Below are 25,704 nucleotides of genomic sequence, written 5' to 3' on the forward strand. Positions count from 1 at the left end.
CGAAATTAATTATATTTATTCGCGGACTATTCTCGCGCGCAATATGAATATACGTAGAAATATTTCACGTCGGTGAAATTCTTTCGCGCGGAAAAAAATGGTATTTCCTCGTCTCGATCTCCCTAAAAAATAATATTTTCCCGCCAGTATCCGGCTAAAAGAGTAAAAATCATAGCTTGCAAAAAATTCGCGCGACATATTTTCACGAGAAACATTCTCGCGATATGTCGTCCTGTGTTTCACGTTACAAATAACGCGGGTGGACGGGCCCGGGGTACTGTCACTTCCGTGTCTCACTGCCTATCTCTACCGACGCACACTTCCGGAGCACACCACGTCAATTCAATTGGGGTGGTATAAACTTTTATCCCGTCCTGTCCATCAGACTCATAACTCCGTAATACGAACTTGCCCATGTCCTATACGCGTCGTTATATTTGCGTAAAACGCGCTTATGACTCACCCTTAACTCGATCAATATTGGTATGCGGTACGAACGTGACGCTAAGAAATAAAAAAGAATAGCATACTAGACGTAATCTTTGAAAATATCGAGTTATAGATTCTAAAGATGGTCATCATAAGTAACAAGAAATGAACGTATAACGCTGTCTCATGAAGTTCAGAGCCGGTACTTAAACGAGTAATAAGGAAACGACGGCGAGCCGTGTCGTGTCAGTGTCCCCATATCTGACGCCTTATTACAGAGCGTAGACGTTGTTAAGGCGAGAAGCTATCGCGCTGGGTCATCTACGCGAAAAGCTAACTTTTACACGTGTTTGTCAAAGTCGCTATCTGTCACGACATCGATCGCGATAGAGAACGAACAAAACGACGATGTAATCTGTTTCCCTCTTGAAAATTTATAGTGCATATATTTACATAAAAATGGAGAAAATCGTCAGTTGAATATAATACATATAAATCCTGTTCGCGATTGGAATTCAAAAGATGCGAAATGTATCGAGACAATTTATGTGATATTCCAATTTCATATTCCATTTCATCAGAAATAAATTATTTGTCAAGCCTACATCGTTTTACTCGTAAGGCCTTATCAAGCCACCATCAAAGAACATTTACGCAGACGTTATCTACGTTAACTCGTGCTCGCACGAACGATTGGCTTGCGAAATTTACGCCCCTCCGGGAGATTAGCGAGAGAACGGAAAAGGAACGGAGAAAGACGAAGGAGAGAGAGAGAGAGAGAGAGAGAGAGAGAGAGAGAGAGAGAGAGAAATTCACGTTAGGCGCGCCTGGAGTCTCGAGATAAGCGGCTATGCAGGTGTAATAGATGTAGAGGGTGCGAGAGAGTGAACCGAGAATGCAATGGCGTAGAAGGAAGCACCCGGCTCAATAGAGTAGTGACCGTCCGCTTCTTTGGTCGAAGAAAACGAGCGGCGCGAGCAGACATACGATTTGATGAAGAAGGTAATTCAAAGAACGGAACACACAAAGTTTTCTCTCCGCGCGCAAGTCTTCGGGGCGAATGCGGCTCTCTAAAATATCCAGATGAACGGTGTGCACGCGTATAAGGAAATTTACAAACCCAGGCGGAGCGCATGGTAAAATGTCCAGGACTCTCTCTCTCTCTCTCTCTCTCTCTCTCTCTCTCTCTCTCTCTCTCTTTCCGCAACGGTATATACTAGTGCATACGTTATACGACTCGGTATACAGTATGCAAAAGTAACGGCGATACAGTTGTGCAAAAGTAATGGCGAACGCCCGGCGAAATTGATACAGCCGGCGCGCATTTCGGAGACAGTGACCTATATTTCTTGAGATTCACACGCCGGTCTGTAGTACGTCTTGCTCGTATCGAATTCCCGTCAGTGGAAGTTTTTAGCGCTCGGACAAGCGCACAAAACCGACAGACAAAAATACATGTCGAATATATGTCGCGATAGATCGCGAGCAGACTGTTCGCATTCAAACGTATAAATAATTGAATCACGCTGGGTAGAATTATAAAGAGGCATCGTTTCTAACGTCGCACTGTATGTAAAAATAAAATCTATAATAGCTATAAGCTGCATGCAAAATATAATTGATAAAAGAGGGTGCAAAAAAAGTTGTAGCAAAAAGAAATTTTAATATGTAAATCACATCAAGTTTGTAGCTCGCACTTTAACTTTCTTTAATTAGAAAATAGCGTAATGTTAAAATAACTTGTAATACTGTAACGTTAAAACTCGTAATACAAAAAGTAATACCAAGGAAAAGCTAGAAATGCTAAAATAACTACATCATTGCATATTATTCACAGGATATGAAAAACAAATCGACATTTTACGCCGACCAAAATAGGATACACATGAAAACGTTTTAGTAGGTATCGCAATAAAATATTCCTACAACTTATTTTACATTTTGCAATAGTATCGACAATACTGGCCAATTTTACGTAAATAGGAATAACCAAGAGAGAAATATTGTGTAAAATCAGACGGGTAAAACAAGCGTGTATATACACGTAGCGCGTGTTTTGTCGGTGCAATCATTCCGACGCGCGAAGCACCGGGGATACGTGCAAAATGCAAGCGAAAACCTGCTTAGAAGTTTCCTCGAAACGCACGGTATTGCATAGTGCATTGCATATCCTCCAAACAGGCGGGAGGGAACGGGGAATGGGGTTGTCCCGAGAGAACGCCCCCCAAGACGCGTTGTATCCAAGATGCGCCTGCAACTTCGAGATAAGACCCTCGCAGGTGCGACGGGAGGTTTTCCTGAGGAAAACGAGAAAGGACAGCGGCACGCGGTGGGCGTTTTCCGTCCGAGGCGCCATAAAGCCGCGCGACTTCCGGAGCTAAACGGTACCGCACGAAGGAGGCAAAAAAAGGAAAAGAAAAGAGAGGAAGACAACGAGAAGAGGATGCGGAGGAGGAAGAGTTAGGCGAAAAACAAATTGACGACATCGGCCGCAATTTTATGCGTCGTATAAAATATCCCTCGCTCCTCATTCGTATAACCGCTCGAATTTATTCCGCCTACGTGAGCGGAAGCTACAGGGGGTAAAAGAGCGCGGCACGTAAGAACCGCTTCCCTCGAAATACGCCGGGGGCTGGTTACTTAGCGCGTTCCTGGCGGTTCTGAAACACTCCTATATTAATATGAAACTTTACATATTTGATATAGAATTATTACACGTATTTCAGATATAATTCTAAGATATCCAATGTATTAATATAATATTTTACTTGTTAAATACTTATTGAATATCATGTTCCGTATCATAATATGTGATGTTCTCCTAATACAAGTTTCATCACCAATTTTGTTAGCAAGAAACTTCTCTCTCTTTCTCTCAGCTTTAGTCTTCTGCCGTCGAGCTTTTGTTGAGCGACTATTGAAATTCACGTAGACTAATGAAACGCGTCGACGAGTCCGATGGAGAGGAAGAAGGAATAACTACTGCCTAAGATATAAGATACGCTCGGGGGGATAAGGAAGAGGGGGAAGAAATAGCATCAGAAGAACGACGTTGACGATGGAGGATGAGGAGGTAGACGCGAGCCCCTGGGAAATCATCGGTGTCCTCTCGTATCCTGCCTGCTTTAGTCCACCTTGCTCTCGTCCTCCGATAGTCCTCCGCGCAAACGTAAATCCTCCCTTGTAATATCTCATACGACGAGCGTAGGGCGCTCCTCGAGCCGCCGAAAGCGATAAACTTGGCGAGAATCTATCTCCCTAACTCGATACACGCGGAAACATCAGGTCGCATTTAAAGGGGACAATGCGTTGACCGATGAATTAGAATTTACCATCGTATAAACAGCTATTATCGAGAAACATATACAATGCAACATATTGTTAATATTGAATTTTGACTTCAATTTATAATTAACTATAATGGAATAGATGACTATTTGAACACGCTTATATGTATACGTGCACGCGTGCGCACGTGTGTGTGTGGGGGGAGGAGAGGGGAATATATTGACAACGTGTTTCTGATTTTATTTCAAGTAAAATAATTAATCCTCATTATCCCAATTATTACTACCAATTTTTTAAAAACTAAGCACACTTTATTTATGAGATTCTGTTTAAAGTAGAGTACGCGATATTGATTAATCACACAAACGGGGCTTCGAGCTTCGAACATCTGATCTCTAAATACGAAAATCCTATAATATATCAATGCATTGCTCTGACGTGCAATTTTGGGGCACTCGTCAATATAAATATTATACCGGCAGCATCTCCGGTGCACTACATAATGATGCATCGCTAACGAGAAACGTAAGCTGACACCCGTATTGTGATGATTCTAAATTGGACCTCGGCCCCTTCGGATCATTACTGCAGAATCTGGTATGTGATCAATAACGAAGTATAATTATTATACCACAGCAACACAACCGCGGTTCGTGTTACTCGGCACAAACACGCTCTGTCCGGCTCCAAACAGGACAGTGCTGGCGTTTCGCTGCCGCAGCATGCGGGTGTTTGGATAAACGTGCGGACGCATAATCTGCTTCTCTTGTTTACGAATTGACGATCAATCAATAACGCTAATAATGTGTATAGCCCACAATAAAATTATAAAAATTACACCTCCTTATTGATCTGAAAATTAAATTGGTTAAAAATTCAGTGGTAAAAGATACTCGTTGAATCGCAAATCTCGATCGTCGTTGATTTTTTTTTTTCGACCACTCGGTATAAAGCACTCTAATTTCTCTCGAACGCAGAGAACAGAAGCATCGTGATTAACATACCAGCTCCCAGATTATGAACGCTACATGGCCGCTACATGAATGAAGCTAGACACAATTGTCAAGCCGGATTATTAAAGCTGCAACTGCACTGCGCGTAATGCAACTACGCGACGCTAGATGCCGAATATCCGCGCGGCTTTAAACCGTCCCTTGCCCTCCTTTTCCCTCCCCTGGATCGACGCGACGTACGTCTGGCAATGGTTTCGCTGGACGGAAACGCATCAAAGAACACGGTGGGTACTACACGAGCTATTCGTGTGTGTGTGTGTGTGTGTGTGTGTGTGTGTGTGTGTGTGTGTGTGAGTGTGTATGTGTGATTACCTGGTCAACAATCAAGCCTGACCGGAATAATAATATACAACAAAGATGAATGCGCTCGTATCTAGAAACGGATATAGAAAATATTTCGAAAAGACTGATAGCCAAAACCAGAAACTAAACTTTTAAATTTATAAGCATTAGTATATAAAAAATTATATAAACTATGTATAAAGTAAAGTTATAGCGTATCAATATTCAGAGATGTCTCTAACATTGTATAATAAGAAATATACATATAAAAGAATAAAAAATGTTTTTTAATATAAAAGGCTTGCATTTCAAATTTTTTATATTTCTCTTAACAGTTTCGATTCTTTGTCTTAAAAATAATAAAAGAACAAAATGTTATAGAATAAAATTTAATTCATTGTCAGATAATAATTTGCTAAAATAATTTCAAAATAATTAAATCAATTACATTATCAACAATTAAATAACAATTATCAAAGAGACACGTCTGTTTCTCACTTCGGATCTATCCATTCTGGCATCGCTCTCACGTCAAGATCTCACCGCGCGCGAATATCCCGAAGTCGGCGTGCAATACGTCTCATACGTGCATACGCATGCATGCGTGTGTGCAATTTCGAGGATAGCTTACCGACGACGCGACGGACGGACACGAGACGGACATGCGACATGGAGAGTGGGCGAGGTGCGAGGATTAGCAAGCCCCCGAAATTAGGTCGCGCACCGATCTCGTTCCCTCCACCCTCTCCCGCAATGCACGTGTCGCAACTGCGAGAGTATTCGGCAGGAATTTGCCACATTCGGTATGCAACGCGGCGCATTTCTCTCCTCTTTGCGTACCCTCTCGCAGCATCCCTTCTCTCTTCTCCGCCGGATTCACCGCTTCCGTTTCATCCCTGTACTTGCTACTACGTGCCCTCCCTCCTTCTCTATCTCTCTCTGTCTGCAGCTTTTCCCTCTCCCCAGCCCCTGTAGTGGCTGTAGCGGACACTAAAGGGCGACAAAAGGCAATCGGGGCCAATGGGGTAGTGGCGCGTACTCGCCGGCCGTTTGATTGACGTCGGAGGGGCGCCGTGCAGCATTGATTGCGCTCATTGTTCCCGGCGGGCGTATATCCTTGCACCTGTCCCGGTCCCGCTCTCGCGCCGCGTTCAACCCTCCGACTGTCCCGGTATTACCACCGTCACTCCCGCGACCGACGCTTCGGCATAGGAAAAAAGACGGAGAGAACGTGTACGGACTTCTCCCTCGTAATACGAGCAAACCTCCGGCAAGCGTGAAACGTGCCTCGCGTTTTTTCCATCCATCTCCCTGATCCAAACAGAATCCGGGATTTATCCTCGATGCCCGGTAAAAGTGCGTGCCATTTGTAATTTGCTAATTCCTGATCTTGCTTAAAACGTATTTTATGAAAGAAAGATTTAAAAATACGAGCAAAAATTTAATTATAAAATATATCAATATTTATGATAAAATGTTAGAACATCTAATGACAATTAACATTAACTTTATAAAGGATCAGATTAAGAAAATTTTTCTTTCGTTTATATTCGAGTGTTACAAAATGAGATTTTTGACAAATCACACCTTAAAATTAGTATTTGTATTTGCTTCCTCTATATAATTTCAACTTTAGCACGGGAGTTCGATGAAGTTTGTTCGAGCAACGATAACTTTGCGATTTCTGCGCCGCATTAAAATTAAGAGGGTTGTCTTGACGAATAACCACAATGTAGAGGCAAAAAGACACGAGAAAAGAATGACGTAAAATGAATTTTGGCGAACGAGGAGGAAAAGAAAAATAGGAAGCCCGACCAAGTTGGGCGAGAAGAGCCGCGAGAGAAAAGCGCGTTTTTGTTCCAAAAACTCGGTTGCGCGCAAGCGGGCTTTCAGAACGCTTTAAAATGGCGAAGAGGTTACGCTGCGAAGCACTTGTGCGAAGACTACATGCGAGCCGGAAGACAAGAGGGAGGGACGAAGGGGAAAGAGGAGAAGGAGGAGCGCGCGAGAGAAGGCCAGAGTGGAAAAAGCGAGCTCGCCTTAACGGCGTAGGAGGCGGAGTTGCTAGAGCTTGCTTGCTGTGCGAGAGGTTGAAAGTTTCTCTCATATTTCCAACAATCACTCCACCCGTCTTTCTCCTCGTCGCCCGTCTTCTATTCGCGAAATTGAAAGGACCAACGCCTTCGCGAAGTCGACACCATCCCCAGGGAGCCGTCCTCCTCCCCCTCGCGCGAGGTGACGCGAAGGGTGGATGGTGCGAGAGCCTTCTTGCATCCTTCCAGGAAAAATGCAACTGACGAAGAACCTCAGGAACGATACTGTGTCGTTGTTGGCGACATATTATAAATTTACGGTTCGTTCGCATGTATCGAGAAGTTACAAAAAAAGAGTACCGTAAACTATTTGATAGTAAGGATGCGTTTGGAGAAACCATGTGTATGTGTGTATATGTGGCATAAATAACAATAAAAATAAAATGATACAAAAAAATAAAAATAGAAAATAGAATCTACGAGAACACTGTTGAGCTGGCCCTCCATCTTGCAGAAATTAAAGAACAAATAGCGCACACCTATAAGTTTTACGAGGTTAATTTACGAGGTTTTACATCCCGCAAATTAAATAGCTCAATAGGGATTACAACAACAAAGTACACAGAATTAACATGTTACGGACACAAGAAGAAAGATGGGTAGAGGTTCGTGGATGGACATCGTATGAGAGGGACCAAAAGAAGTTATATTTTGCAGACGTCAAAGAAATATGGTGTAGAGAAATGGAAAAATGTCCACGTAAAATGTAAAAATGACATATATGTATAGTAGAAACATATACAATAAATATATCCCTCTTGTTCTCTACAGAAATGCCCGAGCATCCTACTAAGATAGATCTTTCTTCAAAATAAGAACGCGCGAAGATACACCGCACTAGTATAAAATAAGATAAAAATACTCTTGCGAGATGAACCTCCGAGATGTTGCCTGTCCAATGCTCGGTCTAACCCGCTTATCCAAGCAATCCGGAACTTCTCGCGGCGAATTCGCGTAAAAGTTGCGGACTTCGGATTCCGGTTCGCCGTCCGGCCGAAGTTTCACGGCGAATTCGCGCTCTCTCGCTAGAAGCCATAAGATTAGTCGTTCGACAGTTTTTGAAATGGCCCGCGGAAGCGTTCCCCCGGGCGAGCGCCATGGCGAAACTTTCCCAACTTGTTGCCTGCCGCGGAAACTTTTCGCACGAATTGGAAAATTGCCCGTGTGTCCCTGCACGGCCATAGTTTTTCAGAGAAGCGATCTCCGTCTTGTTCCGAGGCGTCTAAATAACTTTCCCAACTTGTTGCCGTCTTCGACTGCGACTTGCACAGGAGTAAAGTGGTTCGCAAAACGACTCGTTCGTCCATCGCGCCTCTCCGTCCTTCCCTCCTTCCCTCTTTGTATCTCGAGCTATCACCGATTCTATCGACTTCTCGACTTCCCGCGGGTATCGATGTCGTCTTTAGTCTGTTATTCCTGTCCGTTATGTCCTAACGGGAAATCGAACGGTCTGCTAGATTTTTCACGTTAAAACTACTTTCTTTCTATAACACATGAGAAGTTCAGTTAGCGATAATAAATTGCAATGTTGAAAAATAAAGATGCTACTAATTATTTCCTTGTATTTTCACACTGAGAAAAAAAATTTGTCAATCCCAAGAAATATTTAGTCCGATACGTTCAACTAAACATTTTAGTTAGTTAACTAAACATTAGTTGAATTAATTAATTCTTGATTAAAAAAACGAAATAAATTGTTGAAACAACTAATATTTAGTTAACTAACTAAAATGTTTAGTTGAACGTATCGAACTAAATATTTCTTGGGATTAACAATTTTTTTTCTCAGTGCAGCATTGTTGTGTCTTTATACCTTTAAAATCTCTCATAGATTTTATGAAACTATATTTATTTTAACGAGTGTTTGCAACATTACTACAATCTTACAAAGTCATATCATTAATCACATCAATATACGAACAGAAACCCGCCGAATCATTTTCGACAAAGAAAAATTAAGGGTCCGCAAAAACTCACAAAATTAAGTTCTGATGAATCATTCTGGAATGCTAGTGAACGGAAGGAAAAGTACTACGAAAACGAGGGAAAGATTCGAGGGATACGTTTCACTAGCCGGATCAAATAATTGTCGTCTTGATAAGTAGAGCAAACATCGGGAGCTCTTTCGAGAGGAGGAGAGAGAGAGAAAGAGAAAGCGAGAGAGAATGAAGAAGAGAACATGGAAGTTCCTGAGAGAAGGAAACGTCGTCGCGAGACCCTGGACTCTTATCGAGCTCCGACGTTATCCCTCCACCTTTTCTCCGAGATTCGCCCCTCGTCGAAGACTCGGAGAGGCAGAGTGCAAATTCAATCTTACCGAAGACCTCTACCCATCTACACAGTTTGTTCCGCCTATTGATTCCTGGTTTGTAGCATGAGCTCCTTTTACCGAATCCGAACCACCACCGATTCGAATGCTTCCAGAGATCGAGGGTCCGGGGGAATGATAGAAATCCCGCCTGTGTTCGGATTTCGGAAGCTGACCTGAGACCTCGAAAGAATCCCTAAGAGGAAGAAACTATAAGATTTCTCGTATCTAAATTACTCCAAAATGTCTTCCAACGTAAAAAAAATTTCAGAATCGTGTAAACGCTGACAAAATTATCAGCGAATAACAATTAACTCAAATCGAAAAAGTAACTCCCTTTGTGAGTTTCAATTTATATATAATAATTAAAATCGAATGGCATCGTGTTTTTACGTTTGTTAAAAAATGTAATTATACTATATCACAAAAATAAATATTCATTGAATAGTACATCTATTTTACGCATCAATTGTTTCGCGATAACTGGATCGTAATAACCTGTGTAAATATCATATAATAATTTAATTATATTCAAATAACGAAATTAAAACGTAATCAAAATAGTCTCACTGGCAAACGGAAATAATGGATTAAAATATTAAATAAATCGCTTGATGCTTGTGTTTACGTATAGGAAAATATACAAGTAGCATCAGACTTTAAAAAATAATATATTTGGATCATGCAAAATTCAGAAAGTTTAAAAACGTTCTATACACATTTCAGCATCTCTGTCAATATGTAGTTCGTCGAAAGATTAGGCATGCACGGGTAAATACGCGACGCTAAAAGCCCATGCGACGCTCGGCGCGAAGTGCAAATGCCACCGTGCCATAGACGCATATAAACGGTAATCCGCGAGCGCAATGCGATTAATAATAATTTGCCGGTCGGCATAAACGGAACCGATTAGCCGGCTTAGCCAAGCGTTATGGTAATAGGAAGCTATTACCCACCGACACCTGCGTACCCTTCTTCTCTCTCTTTCTCGCTCTCGCTCTCGTTCTCTATTTCGCTCTCTATCTCATCACCAGCTCCTGTATCCGACTTCCGTTATGTCCCCTATTCGCTACTCAGTTCTATCTATCTCTGTCGCATGCTCTCATGACGGCCAGTCACTTTGAGCACCGACCGGCATGTTCAATCTTGCACCCGCTCGACGCGGCCGCCTCCTTCGGTTCCTCGATTTTCCACGTCGATAGGTAAATCTCCTCGAGGGTGCGTCATAAAGGGATGTTGACGCGAATCCGACCCGCGCAAATAAAGCACGCAGTGACATTTGTAGATATCTCGAAAAACCTCCGTGAAATCACGACAAGCGTAGAAATCAATACTGCGATGAATCGGATAAACGTGAAAGTATTTTAAAAATATATTTTATTCTACAAATATACGTACATATATAGATATATGTTATATATGTATGTATATATGTAATATATACTATACATTATCATAAAATTAAAATTATAATCCAAATGTCGTGAAAGTCACAGAGTGACATTCAATTGATAAAACTCGTCCGTTTGAATTTTTAGCTAATGACGTTAAACATGGCGCGCACATAACGTGTAATTAATTTTCTGCCAATTAAGGCGGTCGGTGCGACGCCTTCGGAAATCGGCACGATGTCGCTCGGACTACGCGACGCGCGGAATTCCGCTCGAGAACGTCGGTGTGATACTCGCGCGGAATTAGTAATTAAGTAGCGCGCGCGCGCGCTCGCGAGAGAGAGAGACACAATTCCGGAAGCCGGCTGGTGTGACGGCGAGCATAATTGCCGGACACCACGATGGAGGATTTCAATTCTCTCTCTCTCTCTCACTCGCGCGCGCACCGAGGATTTGCATACTTCGTGTTTTGTATGCCGCGCGCGTGCAACGCGCGCGCGACGGCATTACGAAATTTTGGCCGAAACGAGCGTGCATTTCCCTCTCGAACGTAGTTATAAACGAGTTACGTCGGGCACCCCGCGCGAATGTCGTTATGAGTTTCGCGTTTCCCGATTCCCGCGCCCTGTGTCGCAAACAACGTGCACGAAACACCTCGGCAATATCGGAGGCGAAAGAAAGGGGCACCATTTCATTTATCCGGCCGTCTGCGATCCGTCGGGCATCGTAAATCAGCGCAATTAGCTGTTCCTCTTGACTTTTTCCAGCTTCCATTTAAATCACAAGTGATACGTTTTAAAAACGGCAATGTGAATTTAGATAAAAAAAAATTTGTTACTAAACCTATATTGTTTAGAGAAGTATTTCAATCGCAATATGAAACGATTTTATAGAAAACAATAAGTATGCGGCTGTAAAAAATATACAGATACTTTTAATCGACTAAAACCATTGTATAATAATAACCATCATTCTAATATATATTATAGATTTCCAATAACTCATGATGGCATAATATTGCAGAGAATATAAAAATACATTCAAATAATCTCAGAAAGAATCCCGAGTCGCGAAATCGAAGGAATTTTTCCAAACAAAAAACTGATATTTATAATGGAGAGGAGAAACTATCAGAATTTTTTTTTGTTTAACAATTTAGTATTTGTGGTGCTAAATACCAATTGCAAAATTAATGTGTCGTAAAAATTAGACACGTTCCATGCAAATATATTAATTGCATAAGTAAAAAGTTGGTAGTGGGGTAACTAACCATAAGTTTATAGAAGAGCGTGAGCTGTATAACGTTGTTTAGAAGAAATGTTTAGGTGGTAGGGCACTGTTCGCGGAGTTGTAGCATAATAACAGTTAACTTTAGCGAGTTAACTTTAAGCGCGAACACGAGGCTACGTATAGGCTAAGCGGGCGAACGGGGCCCGAAATTTATCGCGGCTCCCATACTCCCATGGCTCGCAAATTTCGTCGCAACATTGACACGAGAGATGCAAGCCTGCGGGCGGGGAGTTATTAACTGCGCTAACGATACAAGAGCCGGCAAGTAGGTAGTTGCTGACTCGTGCTTTCACGCCCTCGATCAAAGCATTTACGCCGAGAAGTGAGTGTCTCGCGCGCGCACCACTCCGAAGAGAATAACTTGCCCGACGTATTAGTTGCATCGCCGCAGCAGCATCGTTCGACCGAGCGACGCCGCGCCGCGCCGGGGCGTACTAAGCACGTCGATTAATCCACTTTGGAACTTGTCAAAACTATTTTCCACCTAATACGACTGGCCGTCAATGTGATACCCCTCGCTTCCCCATGTTCCCCTGATGCTACTCTACGATACGTTTCGACGCGACATGTGTCGCATTGTGAACACAATATCTATTATGTTGTATTGAATCTGTCTATTAACGGCTTATCCAAAAGTGCTCCAAACTTTGAAGTCTCTATCTATACCCTGCGTTTTTAGGAAAGTTTCGGTAGAAATTTAATATTTATAACATACTCGTATAATTTATAATATACACGCAAAAAGATATTTATTCGTGAAACTTGTTCTTTTTGCGTCGTAATAAAATAGACATAAATAAAATATACTCATACTTTTAATATAATAGTAAATTTTTAACGTATTTAATTTCAAGTTCTTGTGACCAATGTCTATTTAAAAGAAACGCAGTTATAGAACATGAAGAATCATTATTCTATATCATGAGTTTATCTCTTCATAAAGGAATATGGTTTTCTGTGCAGGTGCAGCCGCTGTAGTAACGTCCGCAGGCGGGCACGGCTTCGACGCGCACCTACGCGGCCCCAGCTTTGTGCTGGAACCGCCGTCGAGAATCGAATTCTCGAATTCCAGCGGCGCCTGGTTGGACTGCACGGCTTCCGGAAGTCCGCCGCCCAACATCGACTGGTCCACCGCGGACGGGCATCCGGTGAATGATGTGTCGGGCGTGCGAAGAGTACTCAGAAACGGCACCCTGGTGCTCCTGCCATTTCCGGCCGCGGCCTATCGGCAGGACGTTCATAGCGCCGCGTACAGATGCGTGGCGAGCAACACCGTCGGCAGAGTGCTCAGTCGCGATGTACAAGTCAGAGCGGGTAAGCGAGACTCATATCGATGCATGAAAAGCAAAATACTAGAGAGGAAACATTTTCAAACTCTTTATAAAATATTAGCCAAAAATATGTTCGATTATATTTTAGAATTTAATTTATAAAAATATAATAATTAGTATAATTTCGTTTCAAGATACATTAAATATAAAGTATAAATGTTACAAAGGAAAAGTTAGAACAAAATTAATAGCTTTGTGGAGCAAATCGCTTTGCCGATCCTTTTTAATTTATCTATTTGTTGTGCAAGTCCTATTATCATTTAAAAAACTCGCAAACGTTTTATCGCGTTACATACAACGTGAGTGCCCGCGCAATTACATCCGTTATTTACCGAGGTATCCTTTAATTAAGGAACGGCAAGCGCGTAATCGGGATGGCTGTCATATTAGAGCTCCGTCCGCGGCCGCCGCGCACCGGACCATTGGAAAAGTCTATTAAGCGGATTACGCGAATGCCGCGGATATTTGGCGCGAGTCAACAGTAATTGCGACGGATGCGCGGGTCGCCTCTCGCGTGTGATAAAACGCGGAAACGTGAATGGGCCGATTTTACACGGGCCGTAATCGGAACAGCGAACACTCGCGCTGCTGTGTACGTCCGAATGCAATTGGGAGAGCCGCAAAACCTCGCAATGCCTTGTATAAAGGAATTCGGCTGTACACATGGCACGCTTCCATTTGGTTAAGAAATATTTGGCGATTGGACTTGAATAAAACAAAACCCGTTAAATACGTAAATAAATATAAAAAATAATTCTGATAATTTGTTCTCATGATTAGAGACGCATTTATCGTATTTCTTGTTTAAAAAGATATCCGAGAGTGTGATTTGATACTCTTTCTAAAACTATTCAAACGCACTTTTATGATCTGTAAAATTATGTTCCCTATCGTGAATTATTAAGAGAACTTTAATGGAAGACAATTCGTGTAACTGTTTTAAGCAATACTTCTTATAGCCATACTATTCTGTATAAAGCCGCTTTTATACCGCAAGAAACACTCCTCTAAACGATAGTTTTCAAATACGTATGCAATCCAATTGCTTGTACGTGAAAGAAATGCCAATTGCGAAAGAGAATCAGTGTGAAACAGGCGTTAGAACCGAACGAGGTTTGCCGAGCACCGGCCGATGCAGATGAGATGCGCGTAGGTTCCCTTCTGGTCGCGCAGTGTAATTACCTCTTAAAAAAAAATGCAATCTGAATGCAAATCCGTGGCAGCTGCGAGGTCGACCCGGTGCTTTCAGGATTTCCAACTACTAACCCCCTCGCGGCCATAAAGTTCTGGCCTGGACGTGTGACCGTTAATTAAAACTTTACTTTCAGTTCTTTCTCTCTCTTTCTCTCTTTCGATTTAACGGAAGAAATTTCTTTCCCCGCGCGTGCTCGATGAAGCGGACGTGCTTTACGCGAGCGATTTCGCGCCAAAAGTTACGAACACGTTTGTGATAATTTCGAAAGCGAAGAATTGAAGTTCGATTATAGAGAACCTCGGAAATCTTTAAGTTGTCATATATACGTGCGAAATAGTTGCACGGCGAATCAGGATTTTAAAATAAGAAAAAATCCATATGAACATATAAGGTTGTAAAAATTTCGGCAATTTTGTTTATAATTAGATCTAATATTTTTACACTTCTTCAATAAAACATTTAAAGAAATTTTATTTGACATAAAATGATAGACATTTTCTTGTAACAATTAAAAGTGCTTTTCGGTTCTATGTTAAGCGGTGCAATGACTATAATGAGAATTTAAGGAGTAAGATTTAAATTTAAAGCTTAAATCTTACTCCTTACTCCTTAAACTCTCATTGTAGACACCGCTTAACACAGAACCGCTTTATGTCAACTTAAATAAATCTTCTTCAAGTATTTCATCATAGTACAGTTAAATACCTGAATTTATTAGATTTAATTATAACAAAATTGCTAAAATTTGTACACAAGGAATAATCTTCATGAAGAATCAAGAAACAGCAAATAACACTGTTTCCAAAATAATATCTACGTACACATATTGTGTGCGGTATTTTATACAAAAATTCTCTTTAATAACACCCTTGAGTGATGATATCATAATTCAATGCGACATTTCTCACGCGAGTCGCGAGAAATGCGAAAAAGCGGGACGAGTGGAAACGGGGAAAAGCGGGAATCAGGAAGCTGAAAGGAAGAAAAACGCGAGACAATGTCTTCGTGCGGTCCGGGAGCTTCAAGGGGGCGCACGGAAGGAATACAGAGAAGAAATTCAGAACGCCCCGTAGCCGAGGCTTTGGCCTCCGCGTCGTGGCGTCGCGACGTCGGCCTGTCAGACTGCACCGTCGGTGGCGGAGCTGGTCGTCGCCCTTGGAATTTCCACGTAAATAAAAATCTCCGGATGAGTGTACGATGCCTCTCGAGCGCGAGAGAGCGATGCCGGACGAAAAAGGAAAGGGAAAAGGAAGAGGAAGGGAGGAGTGAGACGTTCGTTATACGCTCGCGTCGCCTCATGCCTCGACGCATCCCCCGCCGTCGAGATTCACCCGACGGTTACGTCGTAACGACGTGTGCGACATCCTGTGTGTATATACATAGTGTCGTACACACCCGTGTACAAGGCAACGTGCTTTTCACGGTGTAGCAACGGCGACGATGTAATTGAAAACGAGACTGTCGGAGTAACTGCGATTGCTTTTTCATTACGGTGGCAATTAGAGACACAGACGCAGACACACAGAATCCTTGTTCGCTGTCTCGTTACGCTGTTAACCCGACATAATGACGACTTGTAATTTTTTTACGGCGCCTACTAATTTCTTCTTTTTAAAAATCGAGTACGGGATAACGAAATTTTAAGAGTAAAATGTAATTGCGAACCGAGAGGCAAGCTAATATGTAATTATTCTAATTATCATAACAATTACAGACCACGCGAAACATAAAAGTATTTTATTATAGGATGTCATTCTTTTTAATTTCTTTTAGGAAGTAATTTATATATGCGCGAACGGAAATTACTACGTAAGCTATTGTTTTACAATTTGTACAAGATTGCTGGAACATGTGGCTTTATGTGAGATTTTATTGCTGTTTGCAGTGGTGGCTCAGGCATACAAAGTTGAAGTGGAGGTGACGGGGGGTGCATCGAGGGGATGCACCGCAATATTACGCTGCATCATACCCAGCTACGTCAAAGATTTGGTGCGCGTCGTATCCTGGCTGCACGAACCTTCGTCCTACATATATCCCTCGCTACAAGGAGGTAAATGTTTATAACGGAAATCTACATACGAGTGTACACATTCCTTTGTTTGTATAAAAACGCAACATTTTACGCGCATTGCGACGTAAAAAACTAAAGTCCAATTGAAAAAATCAAGATGCATAACTTTTTACATCTGCATACGAGTGTGTGAAGTTGGCACAGCTCTACTTTAAAATTCTTCGATAGTTATGATTCGAGTTCCAGCTTCTTTTCGAAGAGTATAGGAGTAGTATTTTGAGACGGATACCCGGGATACCTAATATCAAAATCAGATATGTCAACCGAAACATACCGGAAGTAAAATTTTTTTAAAATAAATTCTCATGATTTTTGAGAATTGGAATTCTTTCGAGTTTAACGAGTTTAATGAAAATTGAAGCGATTGAAGGAAAATTCGATTTCAATTTGTTACAGAATCTGTTATCAAAATACATATCTCTCAATACTTCAAGCACGACAAAAAGTTACAGACTTATATAATTTTTCTATAATAGTTGCAATATTTTTGCGCGCGAAGGCGTTTTGCACACAAAGTATCTGCCCTTTTATGGTCGTATAACAATTGTGCATACACTTACGCGGCTGAGTGAGCTCGTTCGTGAGACATTAGAGCAGCTAAGAGCGGCAGTTGCGATAAGGCAGCCTTCTGAATAGATTGTCCGCTAAGTCAGGTGGACTGAATGGTCTATGTAGTTTAGGTATATTACATTCGACGGACCGGAGCCTATAGCCGGGTGCGCGGTTCCATTCACGATAGATGCGACACGCATATGTATATGTATATCGCTATGTACATGAGCCGGGCATGTATTGTACGTGCAGCGAATTACGTTCAACCTGATACCGACGCAATCGCGATAGTGGATACGACGTGAAAAAACATCTTCCCGTGCAATATGAGATTATTATACCGAGTGAATATTATAAGACCTTTTACGATTATCGATTTCGATTAAAGATTATCTTGCAGATCGTAATGCTTCTGTGAGAGAGAGAAAGAATTTATATTTGCGCGCGATATAAGTTCACGGATAGAAACACGGGTTTTATATTTAACTATAGTATTCTTCGTTTAGCAACTGCTAATTACGACCACTAATCAAATCGCGGTACGCGAAATGTTTAATTATGTACAACGCTTTCTATCTCGCGCTCTTGTACGCAATTTTCTGGGGGCAGACTCGCATTTACAGCAAATCTGATTAATCTCTGCGAGCTACTAATGAACCCGACAATCCCGACTCGCGCATCCCGCACCGCGAGCCGCGGAAGGAGATGCCGCATTATTGTGGATATTAAATTTCATCGTGGGCGTCCGCGGCGGATATTAAATTTTCGTTCTCGTAGGCGATGGCCATAGTGTTGAAGTTCCAGTATAGCACCGCGTATTCCAGCGGCTACACTGAAATCGCCTCGTATTGTCGCTATATCCGTATTATTCCTTTTTTTCCCCCTCTATTGCCACCGCGCTACTACATCCGTGAAAATCCGCCCGGAATGTTTCCCGGGCTCGCATCAGTCTTTGCAGCCGCGAGAGCCCGGATTAACGAAATTATTTGAAGATCCAGCTATAGTAGTGAACTTTAAATCGGGAAATATTTAGATATTTGTAAATATAAAAATCATCAAATATATAAAAATGTAGAAATGTGTGAGAATGAAATATAGAATAATATAATTTAACATTTATTTAGACTCATTAATTTGCACAATAATGAAATAGAGAAGGAAATTTTCAATATAATGATAAATATGGAAAATTAACGAGAAATCGCTTATATATTTAAATACAGAGCTGGATTTTAATTATGTTAGAAGTTGCTATAAGTTTTCATCAAAAATCCCCGGCGCGGTGGAATCACGCGTCCGGTGTACATGGAATATATGAAATAATTGCAGCATGTGTTTCCCATTGTTTTACCTTCCTGGCGCGACTTAATCCTTACGTATATCTCGTTGCAAAACCGCGAAAATTTATTTTCCCGCGAATAATCTTTTCCGCGGGAGATGATTTACGTTACCAAGCAAACCTCTTGTACGTGGGAAGATGTAAAGTTGGCACCTCTACTTTAAAATTCGATAGTTTTGATTAGATTCATCTCTATTCTACTTTCAATAAAAATTCTTTATTTCAAAGAATTCTCTCTTATGTCAACACCACTAAATCTATTGTTAAATTATTAATCGATATTTCTAATAAAACGAAAATAGCTTTTGCAAAGCAGCGTAAATTTGAACTTGAATATATCTTGCATATCGCACAAAGGATGGAATAATTTTAATACTTATCAAATATATTACTCGGTATACCCTCTGTACGTGCGCGATGTAAGTAGCGAAACAGCACGTAGTAGAACGCGATTCGTAGGATTCCGAAAAGGTTTAAGTTTAAGTAGGGCAGGTTCCGCTACTGTTTAGGATAATTGTGGTCGTTAAACGTTGTGGTCGGGCTTATCTAAGGAAACCCTGAGAGTTTAGTTCAAGCGAGAGAGAAAGCGGAGAGAGCGCGGCGTTCCTATGTCACGTACATCGGACAAGGGTGGAGTCGTGGAATTAGCGTAATTATCGTGCAGCCGAGTGCGGCCGTGCCCGAAAATATCGTAATCCGGCAGGGCGTGGCGTTATCGCGGTCGTTAAAGATAACCGACACGGTTTATCGGGAAACGTTGATCCCAATTATTGCCGCCGCGCATTCAATATGAATAATACGGAGGGATTAGGAAGTCGTGTATTATTCCGTGTATTATATGCACGGCAAGCGGAACTCTATCCAAGTGTTGTTTCGAGCTCGCGAATTTTGCGATCGATTACGAAGAGCAAATATCCCAATGCATAATACAAGACAAAAAAGAGTAGAAACAAATAAATGCTCCGTAATATCGTGTTAGCATATATTCGTATAAGCTGTTTCAAATTTAAAATTTTTTATCAGGTTATATCTCATTGTCAGGTTTTATCCGGTAATCAAATAAATGCTTGTTAAATCTACTTCTATCGGCAAAAAGTGGACGTCGTCTTTTCAAAATTTCAAGATTAAATGTACAAGTCTGATAAAAAAAAATCGATAGCACAGAGAAATACTTTAGTATTATACAAGTTTTCCGGGACATCTTGTATACCACGCGACGTCTCTCGATACATTTGACATTTCACGACGCTTTCGATCGCTACGTTTTATAGATGGCAAGTTCCACCTGCTTCCCACGGGAGAGCTTCTGGTGCACAGCCTCGAGTTCAGCGACCAGCTGAACGGCTACAGATGCCGCACGATGCACCGTCTCACGAGACAAGTGGTCGTTAGCTCTATGGCCAACATTAGGATAGCAGGTGAGTCTCGATAACGCCGATAAGTTTCGAAGGAAACTACCGATGTGCGCATCGCTGGAGAAACGCTGTTTGTGACGCGCCGAGTTTTCTGCATTCTGCTTCACAGATCACAGAGGCGTAATGCCTCCCGTGATACTCGAAAACTCCGGTGTCGTACACGTCGCCCAGGACGAATCGACATCGTTAGTCTGCGTGGCGCAAGCGTGTCCTTCGCCCGAATATCGGTAAGTGTTTGCGAAAACCCTCCAACACCCGCGACCTCAAAAGCGAAAGCACCGTGCGTTACCTGCTATATGCTTGCATCATAATTTTCAATTCCTTATCGTTTATTTATTTAAAAAAAATTGAAAAATATTTTTTGAAATAAATAAGGTAAAGAAGATATCGAGAAGATGTTGAGAAAAGGTGCTTTTTATCTCTCTTTTTATGCTTTCTTTTCCCATCGCGTGTAAAAATCAAGAATCTTTTCAACGAAGAAAAAGATATCGAGAAAATGTTCAGAGAAGTTCTTTATATTAACTTTGCGGTAGTTTCTTTTCCAATCCAGACGCGTCGAACTTGCGGCAAGAAATTAACGTCCTCTATATTCTCTATATTGTAAGGAAATACACATGCATACGATCGCTCGTCGCGAGAAATAATCGCGAAAAGAGATACGTTCTCGTCTTATAAGTTAGCGGAACAAAGTGAGCAGAACCAATTATAACTTATATTTTTATTTGTTGCTCACTTATTAATAAAAAGTTGCCAAAGAAAAAAATTTGTTGCTCTGTAAGCTTTCTTAAAAAATTATGTTCCACTAAAAGAAGATTAAGTTAGCAGGACAATATACATATAGCAACGAAATTGCACGTAACAATAACGTAAGAATTTGTTGCTCACAAAATATGCTAGTCCCGATTTCGTTGCTCGCAAATTGTAAACAAGTGTAAACAACCGCGGAAAACCTTAGCGTGCAGACAGTTACAAGAGTAAAGTACCAGAAAAAAATTGGTTCATTACTGATGTATTGTCTGAATTTGCTGCTCTCGAAATATCCAATTTCTGTTATTTGTTGCTCGTTGTAAAAAAAATTTGTTACTCGCTGTATTTAAAGCTGGACCTCTAACGACACTTCTTATACGACAGATTCATTATCACTATATGGTCTGAACGTTAAACACGGACACGTTGGAGATCAAGCACGAGCTGAGAACCGCTGTGCGCTCGTCGGACATACCCTTTTATTTTCTTTCCCATTTTTTATCTTATTTATTTGAAAATTTAGAAAATAGTTTGCCGAATCACAGAAATAGTCACCTCTATCCCTCCCAAAAATACTCGCATTCACTTTTAAAGTATTTATAGATAATATCGTACCAAGTAAAAAGATAGTTTTTTAAATAATATAATTCAAAACCTTATCAGAGATTCTTATTTATAAGATTCATAATTTATAATTGTCGAAATTTAAAGTGTCACTAATTTTAATTCTAATTAATTAGAGAAGATACCATTTTCGAGCGAGCTGGATCTTAGTAACTTAATAATAATATTTCTGGGTGAATTTTGTATACTATTTCCAATTCAATAAACTGCGCGCTGGTTATTTATATTATATCAGTCTTAAAACACTTAATTTATAGTATTGAGTTTATAGTATTGATTTAAATATCGACACAAAAATATATGTGACATATTTATTTAATCACCTCATTCCATCACCGGTGATTGGCAAGGCGTAAAGCTCGATTACCAGTTACCATCGCGTCGTGGCGGTGAGAATGTGTCAATTACATACAATCAACCAATCAAAATTTCGAAACACAGTTTTAAAAGTATTAAAAACAAATTCCGTTTTTCTATTGCTCCTGAGTGCGTGGACAGTGCACAATCTCGCAAGTACCCAGTTATTTTTTCTATAAATTTCAATATAAATCGTAAAAATGAGAAGAAAATTGATTCTTCGCCACAAGAAAGCATTTCCCCGACGATCAGTTAGGAATATTTAGGCTTCTATCGTACAGCGAAAGCTTTCAGTTTTCCAGCGCGTTTTGTTTTACACATGCGTACGATATCGCGGTGACGGAACGTTGGCGATCGTGATGCGATCTCGAATTGCGAGGGGGATCAAGGCTGCCGCCGGTTAGTCGGCCGACGGTGCACAAGTGATCAGCTGATCGTGCGGCACGTGCTCGCGGCGCTTAACTGACCTAGCCCTACGCGCGCGCGAGTACCCGGGCGCGCTTACGCGCATAGTACTATGCTTTGAAACGGTGAATGGATGTCGCGGACGTGTTTTTCTGAGACGCCGTGACTCAACGAGAAATACCAACTGATATCAGAACATCTTATAAGTTAGCGGAACAGAGTGAGCAGAACCAAGTCTAAATAATATTTTTATTTGTTGCTCATTTGTTGCTAAAAAGTTGCCAAAAAAACAAATTTGTTGCTCTGTAAGCTTTCTTAAAAAATGATGTTCCGCTAAAGGAAGATTAAGTCAGCGGGACAATATACATATAGCAATGAAATTGTAAGAATTTGACAGTAATCTTGATAATCTTGAACGTATGTTTAATTTAATTTAATTAATATCTAAAATATATTGTATTGTTTATATAAAATTCTAATTTTTTTTCAGCAAAAGATAAAATAAATTTTGATGCAGTTGAAAAATTATGTGCGCCTCGAGTTACGAAATTATTATCTAGTATTCCACGGCACTAAGCAGTTTCTTATTTTAATTAACCATATATTAAATTCTTTCTTAAATACAAAATTAAAAATTGAAGATCGCATATATTCTATATGGCACGCAACATTTTTTCTAAGATTGTAGAGAAGATGGCTACAAGAAAATAACTACAGTATTGATAAAAATTTTATAACTTCTAATGCTTACACATGCATATAGAATTAAACGCACGTGGTTTATTAATATTAATTGAAAAATTACAAAAAATTGATCAGTTTACACTTGGCTATATAGCGGTCAACCATGCGAAAAAATTTTCAGCTTTCTATAGACACAGTTGTATTGAATATACAACTGGGGAATCACGGATTGCGAAAATTATCACTGTCAGACGGTGAATTGAAACGCGAATTGTGTATTTTATCGTCTACTTCGAAAAATATCGCGACCACAATATTCGTCAAAATGCCACCATTATAACCATGCAATCGGATGTGATATCGATTGAATATATAAAGCATAGTTGAATCGTCGCAAACAAATTAAAAACTGAATCGCGCGATTTGCTCACTCTGTTTATAATGTATAACGAAATGCTTTTCAGATCAGTTTTCAGAAACAATTGCTTCATCTCTGTAGAGCTACAAATTCATTTCCTAAAATTTTATATAATTAATAGAATTCAACTCCCTCCTCTCTCTCCTCGAGGAGGGAAGCTTGTAAAAGTTCTACGTTTCAGGAGAAGTTCTATCGATCTTAAATATCGGTCTTAAACATAAAATACAAACGAAGACAACTTTACAATTTTTTTAAATTTTGCATAAAAGTCGATAATAACTTTTTTATTAGAATTCAAAAATAAAAGCTATAAATAAAATAGAAAATTAAGTTATTAAAGGAACTCTAAAGACATTTCAACGCACAGCTAACCACCCCAACCGCCCCAACAAAATGTAACATGCCGTAAAAGTTAAATTGATTATCGATTTAAGTAGATTCACCGTTCTAATAAAAAGTTGTGTTTTGTGTTTTAAGACTGATATACAATAAATAACCGGTGCACAGTTTATTGAATTGGAAATCCTTACTATTATATAAAGAGAAAAAGTTTGTTCTATTTTATTCAGGGTAATCTTAGAAACTATTGAATCAATTTCAAAATTTTTTACATTGATGAATAGCTTATATGTTCCTGAGTAACATAGGCTATGTGCCATTGTGCCACAACCCAATTTAAAAAAATTCAAAAAAAGCTTACAAAGCAAGCTATAAGAATTTACAATAAAAAATGGAGATTTAAATTGTAACAACACAAATAAAATTGTTTAAACATTCGGATACAGTGGAACGTCCTATTAAATTTTTTAAGCCTCGAAGTCATATTAAACTACTGGACGAGGATTTCACTATTACACCCAAAATGCAAGATCAGGAGAGAAGCAAAATGCTAAACGGGTTTTAAGGCGGAGTCTAAGCCTTATTGAGAAGAAAATGAAATGGTCGAGGTGGAAAAACAAATGGAAAAAGAACCATTAGTTGACGATATCACCAAATGGGCTTAGATAAATCTGATACATGTTCAAACATCACACAAATCGAAAAAGTTGTAAATGCCAAACTTGCGAAGCTCTAAAAAAAAAATTAACTAATTTTAATTTTAATGAATTAGAGAAGATACCATTTTCGAGCGATCAAAGGATTTTTCTGGAAATCCCTTCCTTTAAATGACTCGAGAGCAAGTTGCGATTGCAGTCCGTTATTCACACTAATAACAAAAGGAAAAGCACTCACCGTCAGCCGTCGCTGCAGCTCGCCATCGGACGATTCTCTGCTCTCTCTCCGCGTCGATATCGATTCCTCCTTCCACCCCATCGACGAACGCCACCTCCGTCGTCTCCGTCGCCGCCGTCGCCTTGTTCACTCAATCGCGCGCGCACGGACCGCGAATCGACCGGACAATTATAACTAATTGCGATCGCTAATTAGCGCGATAGACTGGATCGTCGAACGTGCCCCGTCGTCGGTCGGCCGCTCCGGGCGGGCACGTTTCCGCGCGCACGCGTCTCCGACTCCCGGAGGGCTAGCTAATTACGCACTACACAGTCATCCCGTGAACACGCAATGAATCGAGATCGCGCACGACACACTTTCGGCCCTTCGCGACGGGGCAACGAGTTTATCCTCACGACTGCTGGCGTTTAAGGTGATCCTAAAGCCGTGATTCTAGCCGGTTTTTTTCTTAGCACTAATCTTTTAATTGGCTTTATAGAAATGCAAAATTCTTGTCTAGAATTAAAGTACGCATCAAAATCTAGGTCATGGTGGTCGAATTTATATCGAAAACGAAAAAAAATTAATATTTTTGGTTATACGTGACGACCACCACATATAAATTCGACCACCATGACCTAGATTTTGATGCGTACTTTAATTCTAGACAAGAATTTTGCATTTCTATAAAGCCAATTAAAAGATTAGTGCTAAGAAAAAAACCGAAAAAAACCGGCTAGGATCACAGCTTTAGGATCACCTTAACTCCGGTTTCTGGTAAAACGCTCCAGAGTTCACATTCATCAACGTTCAGAGTGGTTCGAGGCTTCGGGCAGTTCGGGCGAATGTAGCCGATCATGCTTTCGAATTCCTCCGTCTAGTCGCTCCCTGATCTTAATAGAAAATAAACCTAAGCGGAAAGGGAATCGGTCAATCACGTTTGAACATTGTCGAAAACGCGTGTCCACCGTTTTAAAAACTCGATCTCAACGCTGTGATCGATCGATTTAATTGCTTACTATAGTCAAGGGCACAAAATTGCATAGGCTGCATATGCATAGCATAAGACCGCTAAACCAATGAGCATCTTATTATGTAAATTAATATGGCGACTTTAGGCTGGATGCTCATTGGTTTAGCGGTTCTTATGTTACGCTTAAGGCCATTGCACGTAAACCAAGTTTTAGTTTTAATCGTAAGACCGTATAAGAAAATAGACCACGCACAGTCGATTATTCTTCTCGCGCTTGAAGAATAATC

The 25,704-nt window shown here is 40.6% G+C and overlaps 1 protein-coding gene across 9 annotated transcripts in view; it reads left to right on the forward strand.

Moving 5' to 3' along the window:
* Nucleotides 1–25,704, forward strand: part of LOC112465433 (Down syndrome cell adhesion molecule-like protein Dscam2) — a 93,405-nt gene that overhangs the window by 34,872 nt on the left and 32,829 nt on the right. For all 9 annotated transcript variants that reach the window (XR_003042015.1, XR_003042016.1, XM_025032972.1 and 6 more), the window contains exons 2-5: nt 13,058–13,408; nt 16,506–16,670; nt 19,854–20,000; nt 20,107–20,224. Coding sequence is in view for 7 of the 9 variants with exons in the window: in XM_025032972.1 (XP_024888740.1) it covers nt 13,058–13,408; nt 16,506–16,670; nt 19,854–20,000; nt 20,107–20,224 (781 nt within the window). In the remaining 2 variants the exon portion in view is untranslated. The remainder of the gene's footprint in view (nt 1–13,057; nt 13,409–16,505; nt 16,671–19,853; nt 20,001–20,106; nt 20,225–25,704) is intronic.

This window comes from Temnothorax curvispinosus, unplaced genomic scaffold, assembly GCF_003070985.1.
Source record: "Temnothorax curvispinosus isolate PA1 unplaced genomic scaffold, ASM307098v1 QBEX01015201.1, whole genome shotgun sequence".
In the NCBI taxonomy this organism is placed as follows: Eukaryota; Metazoa; Arthropoda; class Insecta; order Hymenoptera; family Formicidae; genus Temnothorax; species Temnothorax curvispinosus.